We start from the raw sequence: 21089 nt of genomic DNA, 5'->3' as shown, positions 1-21089 counted from the left end.
ATTTGGGTGAACTATGCCTTTAAAGAAAAGGAGGGGCTCAATGTCAACCCTTTCCACACATACCTTTCTAAATGCCACCGTTCTCTAGTCTGCCCCCATGGAATAGGCGAGACAAAGAGGGAGGGAAGCTAGCGGAGGAGGGTGGAAGGGGGTGACAAAGAGGGCAAGAGAGAGGGAGAGAGAGAGATGGAGGTGGAGAGGGGTGACAGATAAGAGAGCAGAGAGCTTTCCCAGCCTGAGAAACCAAATTACATGCAGTCAGCTGGACTGAGCTCGGCGCCGCGGGAGTTCATTTTACACTTGAAGGGGGATAGCAGGGCTAAATGTGGGGCCTTGAAGGGCCCGAGAGCTGAGCCGCTCATTTGCTGATGCGCTCAATTACATAGATGAATGAATGGCAGTCGAGATAGACGGATGGTTGAGAGAGGAACAGAGTGTGGTTACAGTGGTTATACCAAGATCGAACCGACTGCAGAGTAGAACTGGCTTCCAATAATTACAAGAGAATCAATCAAATGTGTCTTACATAGTGCTTTTGACAGAAACTTGAGAACATTTTATTCTCATTTCAGAAGATAAAATTAAGGTAGACAGAGTGTAAGAATAACTTGCTCTCCTTTCCCTACTTAATAATTATGGAGTAACAGGATAAGTGCCCCCACTGGTTCAGGATCCGATATTTCTTGATCCTCCTAATAGTTACAGCTAGGATTCGAGCAAGAGTAATCTGATCCTAGATATGTGGCTAACTTAGTATATAACGGTTAAGGCAGCGTTTCCCAAACTCGGTCCTCAGGACCCAAGGTGTGCAAGTTTTGGTTTGTGACCTAACACTACACAGCTGATTCAAATGATCAAAGCTTGATGATTAGTTGATTATTTGACTCAGCGATGTAGTGCTAGGGCAAAAAAAAGGACAGAGTTTGGGAAACCCTGGGTTAACGTTATGATTAGGGGAATAAATCAGATTCTGGATCTGTGGTTAAAGGGCAAGTGTCTTTGGTTTCACAAAGACAGAATAGACTGCTGAGTTAAGCTGAGTTCTGTCACCAACAACTAGAGACAGAAACGCTGACTAGACCAGAAAGAATAAAGAACAAAAGGAACAATGACTTTGACAAACCCTTTTTCAAAGTCCCAATTAAGATAACATATTTTTCAAGACAGACATAAGGCATTCAATAGGCCTATGCTCTTGAACCGGATTTACAATACCAGCCAAAAGTTTGGACTCACCTACTCATTCAAGGGTTTTTCTTTATTTTTACTATTTTCTACATTGTAGAATAATAGTGAAGACATCAAAACTATAAAATAACACATATGGAATCATGTAGTAACCAAAAATGTGTTACACAAATTAACATTTTATATTTGAGATTCTTCAAAAAAAGCCTCCCTTTACCTTGATGACAGCTTTTCACATTCTCTAAACCAGCTTCATGGAGGTAGTCACCTGGAATGCATTTCAATTAACAGGTGTGTCTTGTTAAAAGTTAATTTGTGGAATTTCTTTCCTTCTTAATGCATTTGAGCCAATCAGTTGTGTTGTGACAAGGAAGGGGTGGTATACAGAAGATGGTATTTTACCAAATAGGGCTAAGTCTATATTATGGCAAGAACAGCTCAAATAAGCAAAGAGAAATGACAGTCCATCACTACTTTAAGACATGAAGGTCAGTCAATCCGGAAAATTTCAAGAACTTTAAAAGTTTCTTCAAGTGCAATCGCAAAAACCATCAAGCGCTATGATGAAACTGGCTCTCATGAGGACCACCATAGGAAAGGAAGACCCAGTTACCTCTGCTGCAGAGGATAAGTTCATTACAGTTACCAGTCTCAGATTGCAGTCCAAATAAAGACTTCAGACTTCAAGTAACAAACACATCAACTGTTCAGAGGAGACTGCGTGAATCAGGCCTTCATGGTCGAATTGCTGCAAAGAAACAACTACTAAAGGACACCAATAATAAGAAGAGTCTTGCTTGGGCCAAGAAACACGAGCAATGGACATTAGACCGGTGGAAATCTGTCCTTTGGTCTGATGAATCCAAATTTGACGCAGAGTAGGTAAACGAATGATCTCCGCATGTGTGGTTCCCACCGTGAAGCATGGAGGAGGAGGTGTGATAGTGTGGGGGTGCTTTGCTGGTAACACTGTCAGTGATTTATTTAGAATTTAAGGCACACACAGCATTCTGCAGTGATACGCCATCCCATCTGGTTTGCTGCATCAGATGACTTAGTCTCCACAATCACCCGACCTAAACCCAATTGAGATGGTTTGGGATGAGTTGGACCCACAGGGTGAAGGAAAAGCTGCCAGCAAGTGCTCAGCATATGTGGGAACTGCTTCAAGATTGTTGGAAAAGCATACCTCATGAAGATGGTTGAGAGAATGCCAAGAGTGTGAAAAGCTGTCATCAAGGCAAAGGGTGGTTACTTTGAAGAATCTCAAATATAAAATGTTGATTTGTTTAACACTTCTTTGGTTACTACATGATTACATATGTGTTATTTCATAGTAATGTCTTCACTATTACTATAAAATGGAGAAAATAGTAAAAATTAAGAAAAACCCTTGAATGAGTAGGTGAGTCCAAACTTTTGACTGGTACTGTATGTAATCACCCACACAAGCCACATGTTGTAATTCCTGCTTCATCAATGGTGTGTGATGGCAGAAGCCACTGATCTGCAAAGGGCAGCGGGTCAAGTTGAGGGGTCAAAGGGTCATATTTAGACTAGAGGCTCTCACTTCTGACCCTGACCCCTGAACCTATGATGGTGAGGAAGTGGTGAGGGGATGGCAAGGCCGTATAGTATTGACAAGGTCTAGGTCTCCAATTACACAATATTCCAAATAGTCCTAGCAGCCTATATGGGCTTTTATCAAAAATAGTTCACTACATAGGGAATAGTGTGTGTGTGTGTGTGTGTGTGTGTGTGTGTGTGTGTGTATGATCTGGTTATAAGCAGAGCACTGACGTATACAGGAAAGACCAGGACACCTTTATTTTTCAATGTTTGAGAATTGCCGTAACAATTTGTCGATACTTATTTGAGATTTGAGCCCAATGTGTTTGTTCCCAGTCTGAGGAAACGACTAGAGGAACTCAAGTGATGTCGTCTGTGATCCCCCAGTGAGAGAGCGTCCTACATCCCGGCTGTCTTTCCGCCGTCACAGCTTCGCCCACCCCCGCGCTATCTCATATTACATCTCTGCCACTCAGCACCAACAGATCAGCAATCCAATTTCACACACGCCGCACACACACATAAACAGGGATGCTATGAAGATGACACAGAAACAAGGATCCACACTATGATCGGAAAAATGTTTGAAGTGTAGAGGAGGGAAAGAAAGTAGAGGAGAGATAGAAACAGAGAGATAGGGGAACAGGGGAATAAGAGAAGTGGTTTCTATCATTGCATTACAGTAAAGGAAAGGACTGTCAGCTGTACCCTTATAGTGACAGAGGGGAGTAAACACACACAGCTATGTCTTACTATACTTGTGAGGACTTTTTTTTAAAGAACCAACAATTGACTCCCATTCAAAATCAGTTTTCCCCCTAACCCCTAACCCTATCTCCTAACCTTAACCACTAAGCCTAAAATATTGACCGGCAAAATGTCCTCACTTCTAGTATTTTTTGTTGGTTTACTATTCCTGTGAGGACTGACAAGTGTAGTAAAACATGTACACACACACACACACACACACACACACACAGGACCTCTCAAGTCCTTCTTTCAACACACAATCTACAGGCCATGTGATTGAAATGCAAAAGAGAGAGAAACAAAAGAGAGTTCAAGCAAGAGAGACAGAGAGAAAGCAAGCGAGCAAAAGAGACAACACTTGTCTGATGCTGACTTTGCATTGTAAATACCCCTTTTGTTTATCCAGTGACGACATATTATCATCTGTGTTGGTCTCCATTCAGCCAGAGCCCACAGCAACAAAGGTCCTTCTATTGTACAGGGAGAGCCCATGTACAATATTGAATTACAACATTTTGTCTGCCCTTTCGATACCAGACAGAAAACGCATTGCGCCTTTCAGTGCCACAGACTAAAAAATGGCCAGTAATTGTGATCATCGAAAACATGCTCTATTATTTCTCATAATAGAGATTTCAATGTGATATCATATGACTGGTTATTAGAGCCGGCCACTAAACCTCCCCTCCCCGTCTTTCTCCTCTCCTTTTTCTTCTCTCATCATCTGCCCTCCTTTCGCCTTCTCTCCTGGTCTGCCATCTTCATCTCCCCCTCTTTCCTCTCCCCTCCCTGCCAACACCATAACACAGCCCTTAGCAAAGGCTACAGAAGCCAGACCAACCACACCGCCAGAACCCTGACTGGGTTTTATTTGAGGAGAAAATCGTTTCCTGTTATAGAAAGAGAACATAGAGGTTTCTCTGCTTCTGTTTTCGGAACGGATTAAAATCAAACTGTTTACTGCAGGAATCTAAACATAGACAGCGGAGAGGAGGACTTGGCTGGGGCGGATGGAGCAGAGTAGACAGGCGGCTAGACGCAGACAGGGGAGAGATGGAAAGACAGAGACAGAAAGACAGACAAACAAACGTTTGTCTTTGGTACAGAAGGGCAGCTAGGAGAAGACCATATTTCCAGACTGGAATACAGTAACATCGTGCATCAAGGGAGAAGGATTTGGATTTGGTTGAACAAAGGCCATGGAGACCTCTATCATGAGGAGATTGACTGGAGAGACCAAGATGGCAGATGTCTTCATCGTGACCTTAACCTAGCACTGTTTTCAATCCAAGCATTTCCTCCCCTTTTTCAGAACCTGTTTCCATTTTGCAAGGTCAGCAAGTTGGATTAAACCCACATAAAATAAATGCCCAAAATCAATCGGTAATTGTCATGATTTGAGTAGAATCATTTATTTATTGTACTGTAACTTCTTCTAATCAAACATTATTCAATCTTAACTTCTGTAGTTTTCATCTGACAGGGTGGGCAGCACTGTGTGTCCGAGGTGTGATCTTTAAGTAGTAGTAGCACGTTTTAATGGTTTCTCGCAGTCAGACTGAATTGTACACCAATTTATAAATCAAAAATAATTATCAAATAGTACAATTCAAAGTTTGGGGTCACTTAGAAATGTCCTTGTTTTTGAAAGAAAAGCACATTTTTGCCATTAAAATAACATCAAATTGATGGAAACTGCATATTTTTTATGGAATATCTACATAGGCATACAGAGGCCCATTATCAACAACCATCACTCCTGTGTTCCAATGGCACGTTGTGTTAGCTAATCCAAGTTCATCATTTTAAAAGGCTAATTGATCATTAGAAAACCTTTTTGCAATTATGTTAGCACAGCTGAAAACAGTTGTGCTGATTAGAGAAGCAATACAACTGCCCTTCTTTAGACCAGTTGAGTATCTGGAGCATCAGCATTTGTGAGTTTGATTACAGGCTAAAAATGGCCAGAAACAAATAACGTTCTTCTGAAACTCGTCAGTCTATTCTTGTTCTGAGAAATTAAGGCTATTCCATGCGAGAAATTGCCAAGAAACTGAAGATCTCGTACAACGATCTGTATTACTCCCTTCACAGAACAGCGCAAACTGTCTCTAACCTGAATAGAAAGAGGAGTGGGAGGCCCCAGGGCACAACTGAGCAAGAGGACAAGTACATTAGAGTGTCTAGTTTGAGAAACAGACGCCTCACAAGTCCTCAACTGGCAGTTTCATTACAGAATCCCACAATAGTACCCGCAAAACACCAGTCTCAACCAGTCAACAGGGAAGAGGCGATATATCAGACTGGCCAATAAAAATAAAAGATTAAGTGACCCCAATCTTTTGAACGGTAGTGTATATACAGTGCCTTGCGAAAGTATTCGGCCCCCTTGAACTTTGCGACCTTTTGCCACATTTCAGGCTTCAAACATAAAGATATAAAACTGTATTTTTTTGTGAAGAATCAACAACAAGTGGGACACAATCATGAAGTGGAACGACATTTATTGGATATTTCAAACTTTTTTAACAAATCAAAAACTGAAAAATTGGGCGTGCAAAATTATTCAGCCCCTTTACTTTCAGTGCAGCAAACTCTCTCCATAAGTTCAGTGAGGATCTCTGAATGATCCAATGTTGACCTAAATGACTAATGATGATAAATACAATCCACCTGTGTGTAATCAAGTCTCCGTATAAATGCACCTGCACTGTGATAGTCTCAGAAGTCCGTTAAAAGCGCAGAGAGCATCATGAAGAACAAGGAACACACCAGGCAGGTCCGAGATACTGTTGTGAAGAAGTTTAAAGCCGGATTTGGATACAAAAAGATTTCCCAAGCTTTAAACATCCCAAGGAGCACTGTGCAAGCGATAATATTGAAATGGAAGGAGTATCAGACCACTGCAAATCTACCAAGACCTGGCCGTCCCTCTAAACTTTCAGCTCATACAAGGAGAAGACTGATCAGAGATGCAGCCAAGAGGCCCATGATCACTCTGGATGAACTGCAGAGATCTACAGCTGAGGTGGGAGACTCTGTCCATAGGACAACAATCAGTCGTATATTGCACAAATCTGGCCTTTATGGAAGAGTGGCAAGAAGAAAGCCATTTCTTAAAGATATCCATAAAAAGTGTCGGTTAAAGTTTTCCACAAGCCACCTGGGAGACACACCAAACGTGGAAGAAGGTGCTCTGGTCAGATGAAACCAAAATTGAACTTTTTGGCAACAATGCAAAACGTTATGTTTGGCGTAAAAGCAACACAGCTGAACACACCACCCCCACTGTCAAACATGGTGGTGGCAGCATCATGGTTTGGGCCTGCTTTTCTTCAGCAGGGACAGGGAAGATGGTTCAAATTGATGGGAAGATGGATGGAGCCAAATACAGGACCATTCTGGAAGAAAACCTGATGGAGTCTGCAAAAGACCTGAGACTGGGACGGAGATTTGTCTTCCAACAAGACAATGATCCAAAACATAAAGCAAAATCTACAATGGAATGGTTCAAAAATAAACATATCCAGGTGTTAGAATGGCCAAGTCAAAGTCCAGACCTGAATCTAATTGAGAATCTGTGGAAAGAACTGAAAACTGCTGTTCACAAATGCTCTCCATACAACCTCACTGAGCTCGAGCTGTTTTGCAAGGAGGAATGGGAAAAAATTTCAGTCTCTCGATGTGCAAAACTGATAGAGACATACCCCAAGCGACTTACAGCTGTAATCGCAGCAAAAGGTGGCGCTACAAAGTATTAACTTAAGGGGGCTGAATAATTTTGCACGCCCAATTTTTCAGTTTTTGATTTGTTAAAAAAGTTTGAAATATCCAATAAATGTTGTTCCACTTCATGATTGTGTCCCACTTGTTGTTGATTCTTCACAAAAAAAAGACAGTTTTATATCTTTATGTTTGAAGCCTGAAATGTGGCAAAAGGTCGCAAAGTTCAAGGGGGCCGAATACTTTCGCAAGGCACTGTATGAAACAACAATACTAGAACGACAAGGTTAAAGTGGCAGCTTTAGAAAATACACCTTTAGAGTTCTTAGGGAGACATTTCTAAGGCCCCCGGGCTATATGGTGTATGCAATGATCAGCATAGCAAAGTATGGAATGGGAGAGTTCTGATACAGGCCTGTGCGTTTCATGGGAGTGTTCAGTTTGTGGCTGTTTCAGGTTACTAATTGCTAATAAGGAACCATGTTCCATACAGATCTAGTCATCATGGACGGTCTGGTTTGAATGGAGAATCTTAATGCTGTCCACATGCTGCAGCAAATGGAGGGCTCCACATTTTAACACCCTGTGGCTATCGACCAGAGTAAACACGGCGATCACTGGTCCTCCTCAACACTCAACTCTTTCCATGTGTCATCCTAACCAACATCTCAATTCAATCAACTAAAGATCCTGGCGATCCCAGAGCTCTTATTGTCCTGCTCTGGATGCCTGGGAGAGGATATCAGAGGATAAGACATGCATTTATGTGTGTTTCTGAAAGATTATGGCGGCTCTACTGCATGGCAAATTGAGAGGAAATATTTGGGGAAATGTTACAGTCAGGCTAATCCTCATCATATTCATAAGCAAGTTACCCCCAAGAACCAAAAAAAGATACATAACCGGCAGGAGAAAATATGGTTTACGATAGCCAACAACTCAAATTCATTGACACGTCAGACGTAATTCTATAAGTTTTAATGCCATACAATGGTGGTCTAACGTGCAGATAAAAATGATTGCTCCAAAAAGCTAGTTCTTATATAAAGGATAGATTGAAGAAAAAAAAAAAAGTTTAATATGAGTGTGTTGCCAAGCTATTTCTCTGGGGACTGGAATCGAGATCCCGGAGTATTCTGTACTCTGAAGGTTGTCTTCATTCAGACTGACACGCATTGATCAGCCGGACAGCATAAAGAGAGCGAAGTGTTCTGCTCCGCTCCACAACAGTGGGAGATCCATCGGCCTATCATGCAATTCATGGATAATGCATGTCCCACAAACAAAGCTTTGGTGAGGAGCTTCTCCACGTCTGTGGATTTTGCCACCGTTCGTGTAGACATTGAAATGTAAAACTGCGAGAGAAAAGTGAGGTAGAGGTAAGAAAGACGGAGGGGAAACACAGGGGGAGCCAAGACTCCGACTGTCAAAAATACTTTTAGGTTTAACGTAATCAACATATGAATAGTAAATTAAGCTTCAAGGCTACGCCGTTAAAACGGGGGGAATAGGATTCCTCTCCAACCATTAATATTTATAGAATAAGAGGCTGTAAATTTACTCCAGAAATGGCCATGCTGTGCCCTGTGAAGTACATTACTATCAATTCAATTCAAGATAATTTACTGGTATGAAAAGGGTGAGAACTTCAATTGCCAAATCAAACTGTGACCGTAATAGAACCTTTAATAAGATAAGCATCAACAGCAACACGAATACGAAGACTATAGCCTATTCGCACTCTGTACATTTAACGGTTTCGTCAAATACAGACGTCCACGATGCATCATGCTTTCAACATGCGTCGATTCAGCTAGTTTGTGTTTACCGCTACAGTATACTTCAGGACAGGAAAAGCTTTGCTCCAGATAAGAAATGAATCCACCATAAATATTTCCATATAAGCATATGTGAATACAACACTTTACCATTTGGGTTCTAGCCAGGTGGATATCACATTCAGCCATAATGAGAGACAGGTTTCCCTAATAGAAACACAAATATCTTCAATTTTAAAAAACCAAGGACAAATAAAAGGAATTTGTTTGTCCAGGTCAAGAGAAATAGTAGTCTTCCACAACGATAAATCAACAGTGAATCAGAATAAGACACACTAATTACTATTCAAACATTCAACCCAACAAGAAAGCAGTGTGATATTAAAGATACAAGTTATCAAAGCTGCATGTGAGAGAGGCAAGAGCTGTATAATAATATTTATGCAAGTCATGAATCAATATATCTTCCTCAGTTGAATGGCTGTTCAGCTCGTGGCAGTTTCCATAGGGAAGCTGGTTTCTATTTAACCACCTCATGGTGAGCCTGTGTGCTTTAGAAATGAAAAGCTTCATCTTATCTGTGCTAGATCTTCCATCATTTGAAGGAACTATTGTAGTGGATTTCCTTTTTTTATCTGAGTCTAATTCAGAAGCTAGTCTCACCCGCCATTCCTGTCTCTCTCTCTCTTTTTTCCTTTCTTTTCAGTTTCCCTGGTGGGAGTCTCTTTAAACTTTAATCATCTCACTTTCAGTACATTTCACTGCAACCTAGCAGCAAGGTTATCACATTTTTCAAAAAAATGTTTAAATCTCTCTTTGCTCTCGCCGCATCCTCAATAAAGATGCTGTGATTTCATCATTCATATCTTCTTATTGGCCGGATCTATTCTGTGTTTTTCCTACATCGGTATTGAGACACGGGCAGGGTTTATATTATAAAATACACCTGCCAGCCACAGTCAAGGATATGTCTGTGCAAGGAGATGCTAGAGAATAGAAGGAACCCTGATGTGTTCAACTCAAAGGTGATACAGAGTACTGTTTTCAATTTACTTTCAGATACTAGTACCGTATTGAAAAGGGAGTGGCTCTTGATCCATGACCAGATTTTTTCTTCTGAGGCTCCCTATCCGCAAGTCCGCAAATTCTCTCAGTATCTCCTGGACTGGGTTAACTGAATAGTTAAATAACAAAAATAAGAAAGTTGCAATGTCACTAAGCAAAAACAAACAAACAAAACAACAATTGGCAGTACAAATGTAAATATATATATATATATATATATGTGTGTGTGTGTGTGTGTGTGTGTGTGTGTGTGCTTTTTCCACACTACACAACGAGACGCAACAGGTCATATTGTCATTATTAGCTAACTAGCTCATTAGTGACACTAGCTAGTAAATTAGTAAGCTAAAGGTATCTAGATGGCTAGCGAGCAGGCCTAAGTAGACTATTTAATCTCCCTAGCCAACAAGTCTCATCAGTCTCAGGCATTGGACTAAGAGTTTGCTGGAGGTTACTTAGCTAGATAGCCAACATGATTCACAAGCTAAAAATCGCTAACAACGCAACTAGCTAGCTAATGACAATGACAGCTGTTTTTAGTTGTGGGGTACTGCAAACTGCAAAACCACGTAAGTCAATTACATATTTTGACATTTGTACTGGCTGTTTGGTTTGTTTTTGCTTGGTGACATTGCTAATTTATTATTTTTGGCATTTAACTATGCATTTAACCTGGTCCATGTTCTGAAAATATACCTGTCTCAAGTTTCCACAAGATACTGTGAGAATTTGCGGACTCACTCCCCCATTTAAATATGTCCCATATCATATGACGGCATTACCTTTTCTGCCTTCCAAATCGCCCTGTCCATGTCTCTACTACGATAGTGTGGATTCGAACCCTGTTTGCTGTGTTATGTTCAGTGTTGCTAACACTACAAGTTCTCGTGCTTTTCAAACAATAGTTTATTCCAGGGAGGTAGCCTATGTTAGGCCTACTACTGTGGACATCTTAACATGGCCACAGAGTAATTACGGTAGAGAATGAATGGGTTATTGTGAACTGTCTCTCCTTGTTGACGAGCGGTGTCAGAGCGAGGCAGTAGCCTCCTGCTGTGTTGTAGATAGCATGTTGCATCACAACCAGGAGGGGGGGTCTGCTGCTCACAGCACTGAAGTACCCAACCTGCCCTGCCGCCAATCAATGATATACAAGGGGAGTTAGCACTTCTCTGCCACTGTGTGAGGAGGACAAACATTTTTCATGTGTACAAGGTATGGCATTCTATTCATGTTGCTTTTACTGGTTAGTCTATATTAAATATCACCTTTATATAAACCAGGATGTTCCGTTAAGATATAAAATATATTTTTTTAAAAAGGTGACCTGACAATACTGCAAGACTATATAAAGTTCCTTCAGAAAGTATTCACACCACTTGACTTTTTACACGTTTTGCGGTGTTACAGCCTGAATTTAAAATAGGTTGGTGGTAAGGGTAGGTAACAACACATCTGCCACGCTGATCCTCAGCACGGGGGCCCCTCAGGGGTGCGTGCTCAGTCACCCATGACTGCATGGCCAAGCACGACTCCAAAACCATCATTAAGTTTGCTGATGACACAACAGTGGTAGGCCTGATCACGGACAACGATGAGACAGCCTACAGGGAGGAGATCAGAGACCTGGCCGTGTGGTGCCAGGATAACAACCTCTCCCTCAACGTGATCAAGACAAAGGAGATGACTGTGGACTACAGGGAGGACCGAGCACGCCCCCATTCTCATCAACGGGCTGTAATGGAGCAGGATGAGAGCTTCAAGTTCCTTAGTTTGTTGTTGATGTGGACCCCATCATGGGCTAAACTAGAGGTCGACCGATTAGGATTTTTCACCAGCGATTTTTTTAAATATTTTTTTTTTACCTTTATTTAACTAGGCAAGTCAGTTAAGAACAAATTCTTATTTTCAATGACGGCCTAGGAACAGTGGAACAGTGGAACAGACAAGGTACAAATCTGTCGTTCTGCCCCTGAACAGGCAGTTAGTTGCCTGTTGCCAGTTGCCTGTTCAGGGACAGAACGACAGATTTGTACCTTGTCAGCTCGGGGGGGTTGAACTTGCAACCTTTCGGTTACTAGTCCAACTCTCTAACCACTAGGCTACCCTGCCGCCCTGGTGTCAGAGATACCGATTATTGGAGGACCAAAAAAGCCGATACTGATTAATCGGCCGATTTTTGTTATTTGTAACAATGACAATTACAACAATACTAAATGAACATTTATTTTAACTTAATATAATACATCAATAAAATCAATTTAGCCTCAAATAAATAAATGAAACATGTTCAATTTGGTTTAAATAATGCAAAAACAAAGTGTTGGAGAAGAAAGTAAAAGTGCAATATGTGCCATGTAAGAAAGCTAACGTTTAAGTTCCTTGCTCAGAAAATGAGAACATATGAAAGCTGGTGGTTCCTTTTAACATGAGCCTTCAATATTCCCAAGTAAGAAGTTTTAGGTTGTAGTTATTATAGATATAAGAGGACTATTTCGCTCTATACCATTTTTATTTCATATACCTTTGACTAGTGGATGTTCTTATAGGCACTTTAGTATTGCCAGTGTAACAGTATAGCTTCCGTCCCTCTCCTCGCCCCTACCTGGGCTCGAACCAGGAACACAACGACAACAGCCACCTTCGAAGCAGCGTTACCCATGCAGAGCAAGGGGAAAAACTACTAGAAATGGAAATGGAACAGGAAGCTAGTAGAAATGGAACAGGAGGCTAGTAGAAATGGAACAGGACGCTAGTAGAAATGGAACAGCTAGTAGAAATGGAACAGAAAGCTAGTAGGAATGGAACAGAAAACCAGTAGGACTTAAGAACTTAAGAACCAGTACAAATGCAATAGAAAAGTTTTTTATTTTTTAAATAACAGAAAACCTTTTGCAATGGAACAGAAAACCAGTTTTATATATTATTTTAAGTCAGTTAAGAACAAATTCTTATTTTCAATGACGGCCTAGGAACAGTGGGTTAACTGCCTGTTCAGGGGCAGAACAACAGATTTGTACCTTGTCAGCTCGGGGGTTTGAACTTGCAACCTTCCGGTTACTAGTCCAACGCTCTAACCACTAACCGCTACCCTGCCGCCCCACATATTGTGGTGCTGAGGTTAAACATATTAATCAGGGAACAGGGATTAGCCTGTGAAACTAGGGCATTAGAGCTCTAGATCCTGAAATACACAGCATGTATCAATCGGTTATCCAACCAACCATGGGAAAGAGATTTCTCTGGAATTTACATTTTAGCATGGCCTGGCTTTAAACCTGATAACACCCTCACAAACACCAAATATCATTCTGAAAATAAAAACATCCAAGAACATTATATAGAAAAATCTGTGCATAAATGTTACCTCTAGCCAATACCTCTTCTACAAAGCAGGTTAAATTGTCCCATCTTTCCTGTTGTGGGTAATTAGGCCTACTTCATGAATCTATGAAAGTGAATGGCCTGTGTTAGTCAGTCCCTGACCCAAATAAACCCTGATTGCAGCGCTGCTTTCGCTTTGACTAAAACCAAAACGACCCAGCGAGAGCCCTTACATGCTATTCATCACCTGAAAACAGAAATAGGTGTTGTGGTGTCAACGGCCAAGGATACATCTGTATAAACAGATCCTGGCGCCCGGAAACAAAGTGAAAATACATACAAATGAATTGAGAGAAAAAAAAAACATGCTTGGATAAATAAGGTAGCTCATTTAGAAGTGCTCTCCTACCCTAAGTGTAGTGAGGTGTTCCACGTGGCTAGCTGTACATCATGATGGACATCGTGGCCAGATGGTACTCTTCCAGTCTCAGCACACGGCACTTCATCACGCTTTGCTAACGCACAGACAGACGTGCAAACCAGGGAAGCAAAGCTCACAGGCCCACACAAACCCAATCCACAGGCCCATGTACACACACCCAGCCCCACGAGTTGGGCAATGTCAACCTTTGTCCTATCGGGATTATGTACCCATAAAACATTGTGATATATGATGGTATAGGCCCCTAATGGCCAACCATACCTACAGCACGAAATTGAATGCTACAACTGGATGAATCATGATGAAAGATGATGCTGTTGAAAGCGTGGGCAGAGGCTAAGTGCAGGCAAACATTTCCTTATATTCCTTTCTGGAGGAGGAGCTTCAGCATGGAACACATTTGTGTGTGTGTCCCTCCCACATGATGGAGCCGTGACAGTCTGATGAGGAACTGTCTTACCGTAATGAGTTGGGTTATAAAGCATGAGCTGGATAGAAGCAGTCTACAGTCTTCAGAACTGAATAATAATTGCTTTATTTGCATCAGTAAATAAATAATATTGTAACGACCCTGGGTTTATAAGCGCGGAAATCGACCCCTGCCGCGCGAACATGCTTTTGCGGCACAGCCGATAGCACGCCGGACCTCGGGCTCGAAGGTCGAGGGTTCGAGACCTGCTCCCTGCTGTTTCATTGCAATATTATCTGTTTCATAAAGCTGTGATTGAGAATAGCCTATGAACTTTTATTCTTTTTTATTTCTGAAAGTGTCAACTTCAAGACAACACCTTCTTAGGCCTGAACATAACTAACTGGTCTTAAAGCTTTTATGATAGGACTAGTAGGAGGATAGGTTATTGGCCCTTTGGTTTTCCTGGCCCACATGGATCATTTCTTTCTTAATAAGCTTAAACTACTTCTTTTTTTTTTTTTTGGCTATTGCAACCTGGTCTCAGAGCATTTCGTATTATTCTGTACATTTATCTGGGATTCTCCATTTAGTACTGTATGATATGTTTTGTTTGATATGGCTACATAAGGCAAAAAACAAAGAGGATGGTTGGTCGTGGTGGATGGCTGTGCGTATAATGCAAACCTTTAGCAACCCTAAGGTTGAGAGTTCAAATCTCATCATGGACAACTTTACATTGTCCCCCTAATTTACAAACTTCCAAATACTTTTTAGCTACTTTACAACTACTTAGCATGTTAGCTAACCCTTAACCAGTCACCTAACCATAACCCTTTTAGCTAATCCTTCCCCAAACCTTGACCCTAACCTTAGCCATAACACCTAGCTAAGATTAGCGAGCTAGCTAGAATTCATAACATAACATGTAAATTCGTAACATATTGCACATTTGGCAAATTTGTAACATATTTTACGTTTTGAAAATTCGTTACATATGTCACAAATTACAATTCATATTATATCTACATACAGTGCCTTGCGAAAGTATTCGGCCCCCTTGAACTTTGCGACCTTTTGCCACATTTCAGGCTTCAAACATAAAGATATAAAACTGTATTTTTTTGTAAAGAATCAACAACAAGTGGGACACAATCATGAAGTGGAACGACATTTATTGGATATTTCAAACTTTTTTAACAAATCAAAAACTGAAAAATTGGGCGTGCAAAATTATTCAGCCCCCTTAAGTTAATACTTTGTAGCGCCACCTTTTGCTGCGATTACAGCTGTAAGTCGCTTGGGGTATGTCTCTATCAGTTTTGCACATCGAGAGACTGACATTTTTTCCCATTCCTCCTTGCAAAACAGCTCGAGCTCAGTGAGGTTGGATGGAGAGCCTTTGTGAACAGCAGTTTTCAGTTCTTTCCACAGATTCTCAATTGGATTCAGGTCTGGACTTTGACTTGGCCATTCTAACACCTGGATATGTTTATTTTTGAACCATTCCATTGTAGATTTTGCTTTATGTTTTGGATCATTGTCTTGTTGGAAGACAAATCTCCGTCCCAGTCTCAGGTCTTTTGCAGGCTCCATCAGGTTTTCTTCCAGAATGGTCCTGTATTTGGCTCCATCCATCTTCCCATCAATTTTAACCATCTTCCCTGTCCCTGCTGAAGAAAAGCAGGCCCAAACCATGATGCTGCCACCACCATGTTTGACAGTGGGGATGGTGTGTTCAGCTGTGTTGCTTTTACGCCAAACATAACGTTTTGCATTGTTGCCAAAAAGTTCAATTTTGGTTTCATCTGACCAGAGCACCTTCTTCCACATGTTTGGTGTGTCTCCCAGGTGGCTTGTGGCAAACTTTAAACAACACTTTTTATGGATATCTTTAAGAAATGGCTTTGTTCTTGCCACTCTTCCATAAAGGCCAGATTTGTGCAATATACAACTGATTGTTGTCCTATGGACAGAGTCTCCCACCTCAGCTGTAGATCTCTGCAGTTCATCCAGAGTGATCATGGGCCTCTTGGCTGCATCTCTGATCAGTCTTCTCCTTGTATGAGCTGAAAGTTTAGAGGGACGGCCAGGTCTTGGTAGATTTGCAGTGGTCTGATACTCCTTCCATTTCAATATTATCGCTTGCACAGTGCTCTTTGGGATGTTTAAAGCTTGGGAAATCGTTTTGTATCCAAATCCGGCTTTAAACTTCTTCACAACAGTATCTCGGACCTGCCTGGTGTGTTCCTTGTTCTTCATGATGCTCTCTGCGCTTTTAACGGACCTCTGAGACTATCACAGTGCAGGTGCATTTATACGGAGACTTGATTACACACAGGTGGATTGTATTTATCATCATTAGTCATTTAGGTCAACATTGGATCATTCAGAGATCCTCACTGAACTTCTGGAGAGAGTTTGCTGCACTGAAAGTAAAGGGGCTGAATAATTTTGCACGCCCAATTTTTCAGTTTTTGATTTGTTAAAAAAGTTTGAAATATCCAATAAATGTCGTTCCACTTCATGATTGTGTCCCACTTGTTGTTGATTCTTCACAAAAAAAAGACAGTTTTATATCTTTATGTTTGAAGCCTGAAATGTGGCAAAAGGTCGCAAAGTTCAAGGGGGCCGAATACTTTCGCAAGGTACTGTAATAATTGCTGATGGACATCCAAAAATGTATACATACCATATTAAACGTATCATACTAAATGGAGTGTTTTTGATTTACGTAAAGAATAATACGAAAATAGTAGATTGGCTATTGTTTGTTACCTCTCATTATTAGTCCCCTAGCTACCTTGTGTTTTTAAGCTATTCAAACAACTTTTTGAGATCTCTGTTACATTCATTGTTTGAACGGGAGAAATCCTTGTATAACAAATGATGAAAGCGTAGCCTATGAACCAAAGTCATATTCATAGCCTATCGAATAGTGAGAGACGGGACTATTAGGCTACGTTTTTTTTTTTTTACCGCTAGACACAAGATAGTTAAGGAGTGTCCGTAGTAAAAAATATGTTTAAAAAAAATTCAATTGCTTAGTCCAGGGATCATCAACGAGATGCAGCCGCGGGCCGATTTTTTCTTGAGAAGATGGTCGGGGGGCCTGAACATAAATACAAATAATTTGTAGATGGAAGATACAGTATAATATTTGACTAAAACAGAATTTCACGATCACGTTTCTCTCTATTATGCGTGAGAATATTTGGGAACAGATTTTTTTAATTAAAATCGCTTGGAGCTGATTTCCTGGTGTTTTTAGTGTATTATGTCCAACAATAATAAATTTTTTAAAATGTTTTTTTTTGCTCAGAAAACTTTGGGGGGGGGAGGGGCAAATAACACCACCGCCAGTTGGTGAACACTACTATAGTCTAAGGCCCATGCATCAGAGAGAACGAGAGCGAGAACATTTTCGGACTGGACATTTTGCGCTGCTTTGGTGGAATTCTCCACTCTGTCTGGCCTACATTCCTCTCCTGTGTTCTGTATATAACAGATTTATTGAAATAGGCTATAGAAACTAGGAATAGGCAGACTACTCAGAATGTCACTTGTGTGCTGCCCTGCTATGTGCTGCGAGACGCCGTTCTTTACTGTGCGGTGACAGTCAAGTTCAAATATGCTAACCCATTGTCTGTCACATCACAATGTCGTCACCATCGACGATGTCGGTCAATCGGCGTTATCGCCCAACCTTAACACACACACACTGAGAACAGCTGAGAGATGTCCTCACAGCATACATCAATAACGCCTGTCAGGTCTTAAAGGGATACTTCGGGATACTTTGGGCAATGAAGCCCCTTTTATCTACTTCTCCAGAGCATGCACGCTGTTCCCATAGGTCTCCAGTCATGGCGCTAACGCTAGTTAGATAGATAAATGGCTTAATTGGCAACATCCCAAAGTATCCCTTTAAGTGAGCAACAGGCTAGCGCCAGGACAGAGAACCAACAGCATCCCTCTGCCTGACAAACACATGCACATACAAACTGCTGGACAGATACACAGACTCAGAGCAGAGCTGCTTGGATGGCAGATGACAATGAGAGAGAGGTCGCTCGAAGGCCTGTGGATGTCCAGTGTGTGTTTCTGTGTTCCATTAGGCCATTATTAAACATCAGCTTATGCCTCTAGGTGTTTCCTGTTTAGAGACATGCTCCGGATGGCGACTAGTAAGTCTTTTTTTAAACCTCCCGCTTTGGGCTGAATGTGTCAATGTGTAGTTCATACATGCATAATAAATGAGCAGAATTACTGTTTTACTCCAAAAGCCACAAAATCCCTAGTTTGAAAGCAACTGTTTACTAGAAGCTGTGCAGCGCCATTTTCCCTACATTTCTCCCACGTGGGTCAGCCCCCTAGCAATTAAAGTTCCAGCCCCTCGCCATGAGTGACCGCTAGCAAGATACACACACATAGCAGAGAGAGAGCGCAGTTACATGGTGCACGTATCTGCACATATGCAACATAGTATGCTATTTTCGGGGATCACAAATGTATACAAATGTACAGGAGAATCTATTTAATGATGCTATTCTATATGCTGCTAGAAAAGGTTACAACGAAGTGTCGGAGACAACACACAGGAGAGAGTTACACCCCTGACTAAACACTAGCAGACAGGCCAGCATCTGGTAGAGGTTCGCTCCCTAACACACACACCCTCCTCCCACACACACACACTGATTATCAACCGTCCATGTATCTGACACACATGTCAGACCAGCCGAGCTACTGAAGCTATATGTATGGCAGCCATATTGAGTGGTCCTAATCACATTGGCAGCCATTGACTGATGACAATAGCCATGGTGGGAGACGGTGGCTGCTGAGAGTTCTGTTCCGGATACATGTCATTATTCAGCAGACAAAAAGAGGCCACTTGGCTGCCGGAGGAGATTTAACATTTCTGTGGTCAGAGAGTTCTCTCAACCATCTAATGATGCTCACTTAGCAGCAGCATTACTGCAGTCTTGTTTACCACTACTGCCTGGCAGAGGAGACAGCGAGAGAGAGAGAGACAGCGAGAGAGAGAGAGACAGCGAGAGGGAGAGAGACAGCGAGAGAGAGCGAGAGACAGCGAGAGAGAGAGACAGCGAGAGACAGCGAGAGAGAGAGACAGCGAGAGACAGCGAGAGAGAGAGACAGCGAGAGAGAGACAGCGAGAGACAGCGAGAGAGAGCGAGAGAGAGAGACAGCGAGAGACAGCGAGAGAGAGAGACAGCGAGAGACAGCGAGAGAGAGACAGACAGAGAGACAGACAGAGCGCGAATGAGATAATGTGGGGGGAAAGAAAGAGAAGGAGAAAACAAAGCCCATGTAATGGTAACGGAGTGATGTGGGGGTGAGAGGTGGAGAGAAGCTCAGGCCCTGTGGAGTTAAATGAAAGTAAAGTGATATTGCGGAAAAAAGTTAGAGAAAGATGAATGGTGGTCGAACTAGCAGAGCCAGAAGGGAGTAGGCTTGGTTTTCTAACTTTATTTGGTGAAGCTGCCTCTCTCAGAGTATCTAGGTAACTCCTTGGGCTACAGGAGAGAAGAGAAAACTCACAGTGAACTCACTGCATAAAAGTAAACGTAAGAGGTCAAATCTCAAAGTGGTACTAGGGCGTAGAACTTTTCAGATTCCAGTTTTGAGTAAGGGTTGGTCATTACAATGAAAAAGAGCTAGCAGAAAAAACAGCTATCACGGGGAAAAGACAAAAACACTACAGGATCTTTTTTAGTTTATCCAACAAAGTTCATCATAGTGTAAGTTTATAATAAGTATTCCATATATTGGAAAGCACATGCATGTAAACCCTGTCCAAGCTCAGAGCTTTGTAAGCACATACAGCTTGGCCACATCTCAACTGCTGCCTCAGGTAATTTACATAATGAGAGGAGAAAATTAGTGAGGAGGAGAAAAGAGGGAACAAGCCAGCCATTTGGCAGACAGAGAGAGAGAGAGAGAGAGAGACAGAGAGAGACAGAGAGAGAGAGAGACAGAGAGAGAGAGACAGAGAGAGACAGAGAGAGAGAGACAGAGTGAGAGAGAGACAGAGAGACAGAGAGAGACAGAGAGAGAGGAGAGAGACAGAGAGAGAGGAGAGAGAGAGACGCAGCTAAACGGCTTGGCGGGATTGAAATGAGAAGAGTTGGAGAGTGGCGGCAGGGGATAGAGGCCAGAGAGAAAAAGATTTGCATGGAGAGAATGGTAAGAGTTGGAGAACGGAGACAGAGTGTATAATGAGGAGGGAGGTAAATGGTTTTGGCGTGGACGGAGAGAGAAAGAGGACCCGTGTGTTCTTACCTTGGCAGCACCAGCGGCCGTGACTGTGACGCCTCCTTGACGCTTGACAACCATGTCACCACCACTCGATGTCGTCACGGCAACCGTAACCGGGGTTGGCAAGAGGGAAGGGATGACGGGCAGTGGGAGGAGTCCCGGGCGATTGTTACCGTTGACGGTTGGGCAGCTGTTATTGGCTCCCGATCCGTTGAGGAGGCCAGTCGGACGGATGATGTCCCGCCTCTCCCACGGCATCCCTCGGTACTCCCTCTCGAAGCGGTTGTGGTGACGTGACATCACTTCCTCTTCCTTTCAGAGGAGACGATGACGGGGGCACGCCTGGAGAAGAGGTGGGGGGGGATTGTTATGATCAATATTATTATTTATTCAAGTAATAATGCAGCAATTTCAGCTGATCAGTCTGTTACCAATATTCTGGCCTGATGTTGTACAGCTATAAATCTGAGTCACAATGCCGCACCATTTCAGAGAGTCGTGTCGCGTAAGTGTGAACGCTTTTGCAGTAACATCTGTTCCCAGTCAACTGACTGACAGG

At 42.1% G+C, this 21089-nt stretch overlaps 1 protein-coding gene across 1 annotated transcript in view; it reads right to left on the bottom strand.

The window, feature by feature from the left end:
- The window catches only part of LOC110530907 (kelch-like protein 29), a 330236-nt gene that overhangs the window by 202512 nt on the left and 106635 nt on the right, over window positions 1–21089 (bottom strand). The window contains exon 3 of the mRNA XM_036985426.1: window positions 20555–20872. Within this exon, the coding sequence (XP_036841321.1) occupies window positions 20555–20830 (276 nt within the window). The 5' untranslated portion in view covers window positions 20831–20872. The remainder of the gene's footprint in view (window positions 1–20554; window positions 20873–21089) is intronic.

Source organism: Oncorhynchus mykiss, chromosome 8, assembly GCF_013265735.2.
Source record: "Oncorhynchus mykiss isolate Arlee chromosome 8, USDA_OmykA_1.1, whole genome shotgun sequence".
NCBI classification, from domain to species: Eukaryota; Metazoa; Chordata; class Actinopteri; order Salmoniformes; family Salmonidae; genus Oncorhynchus; species Oncorhynchus mykiss.
The sequence above is the reverse complement of the archived record's forward strand: the minus strand, read 5'-3'. Positions and strand labels throughout refer to the sequence as shown.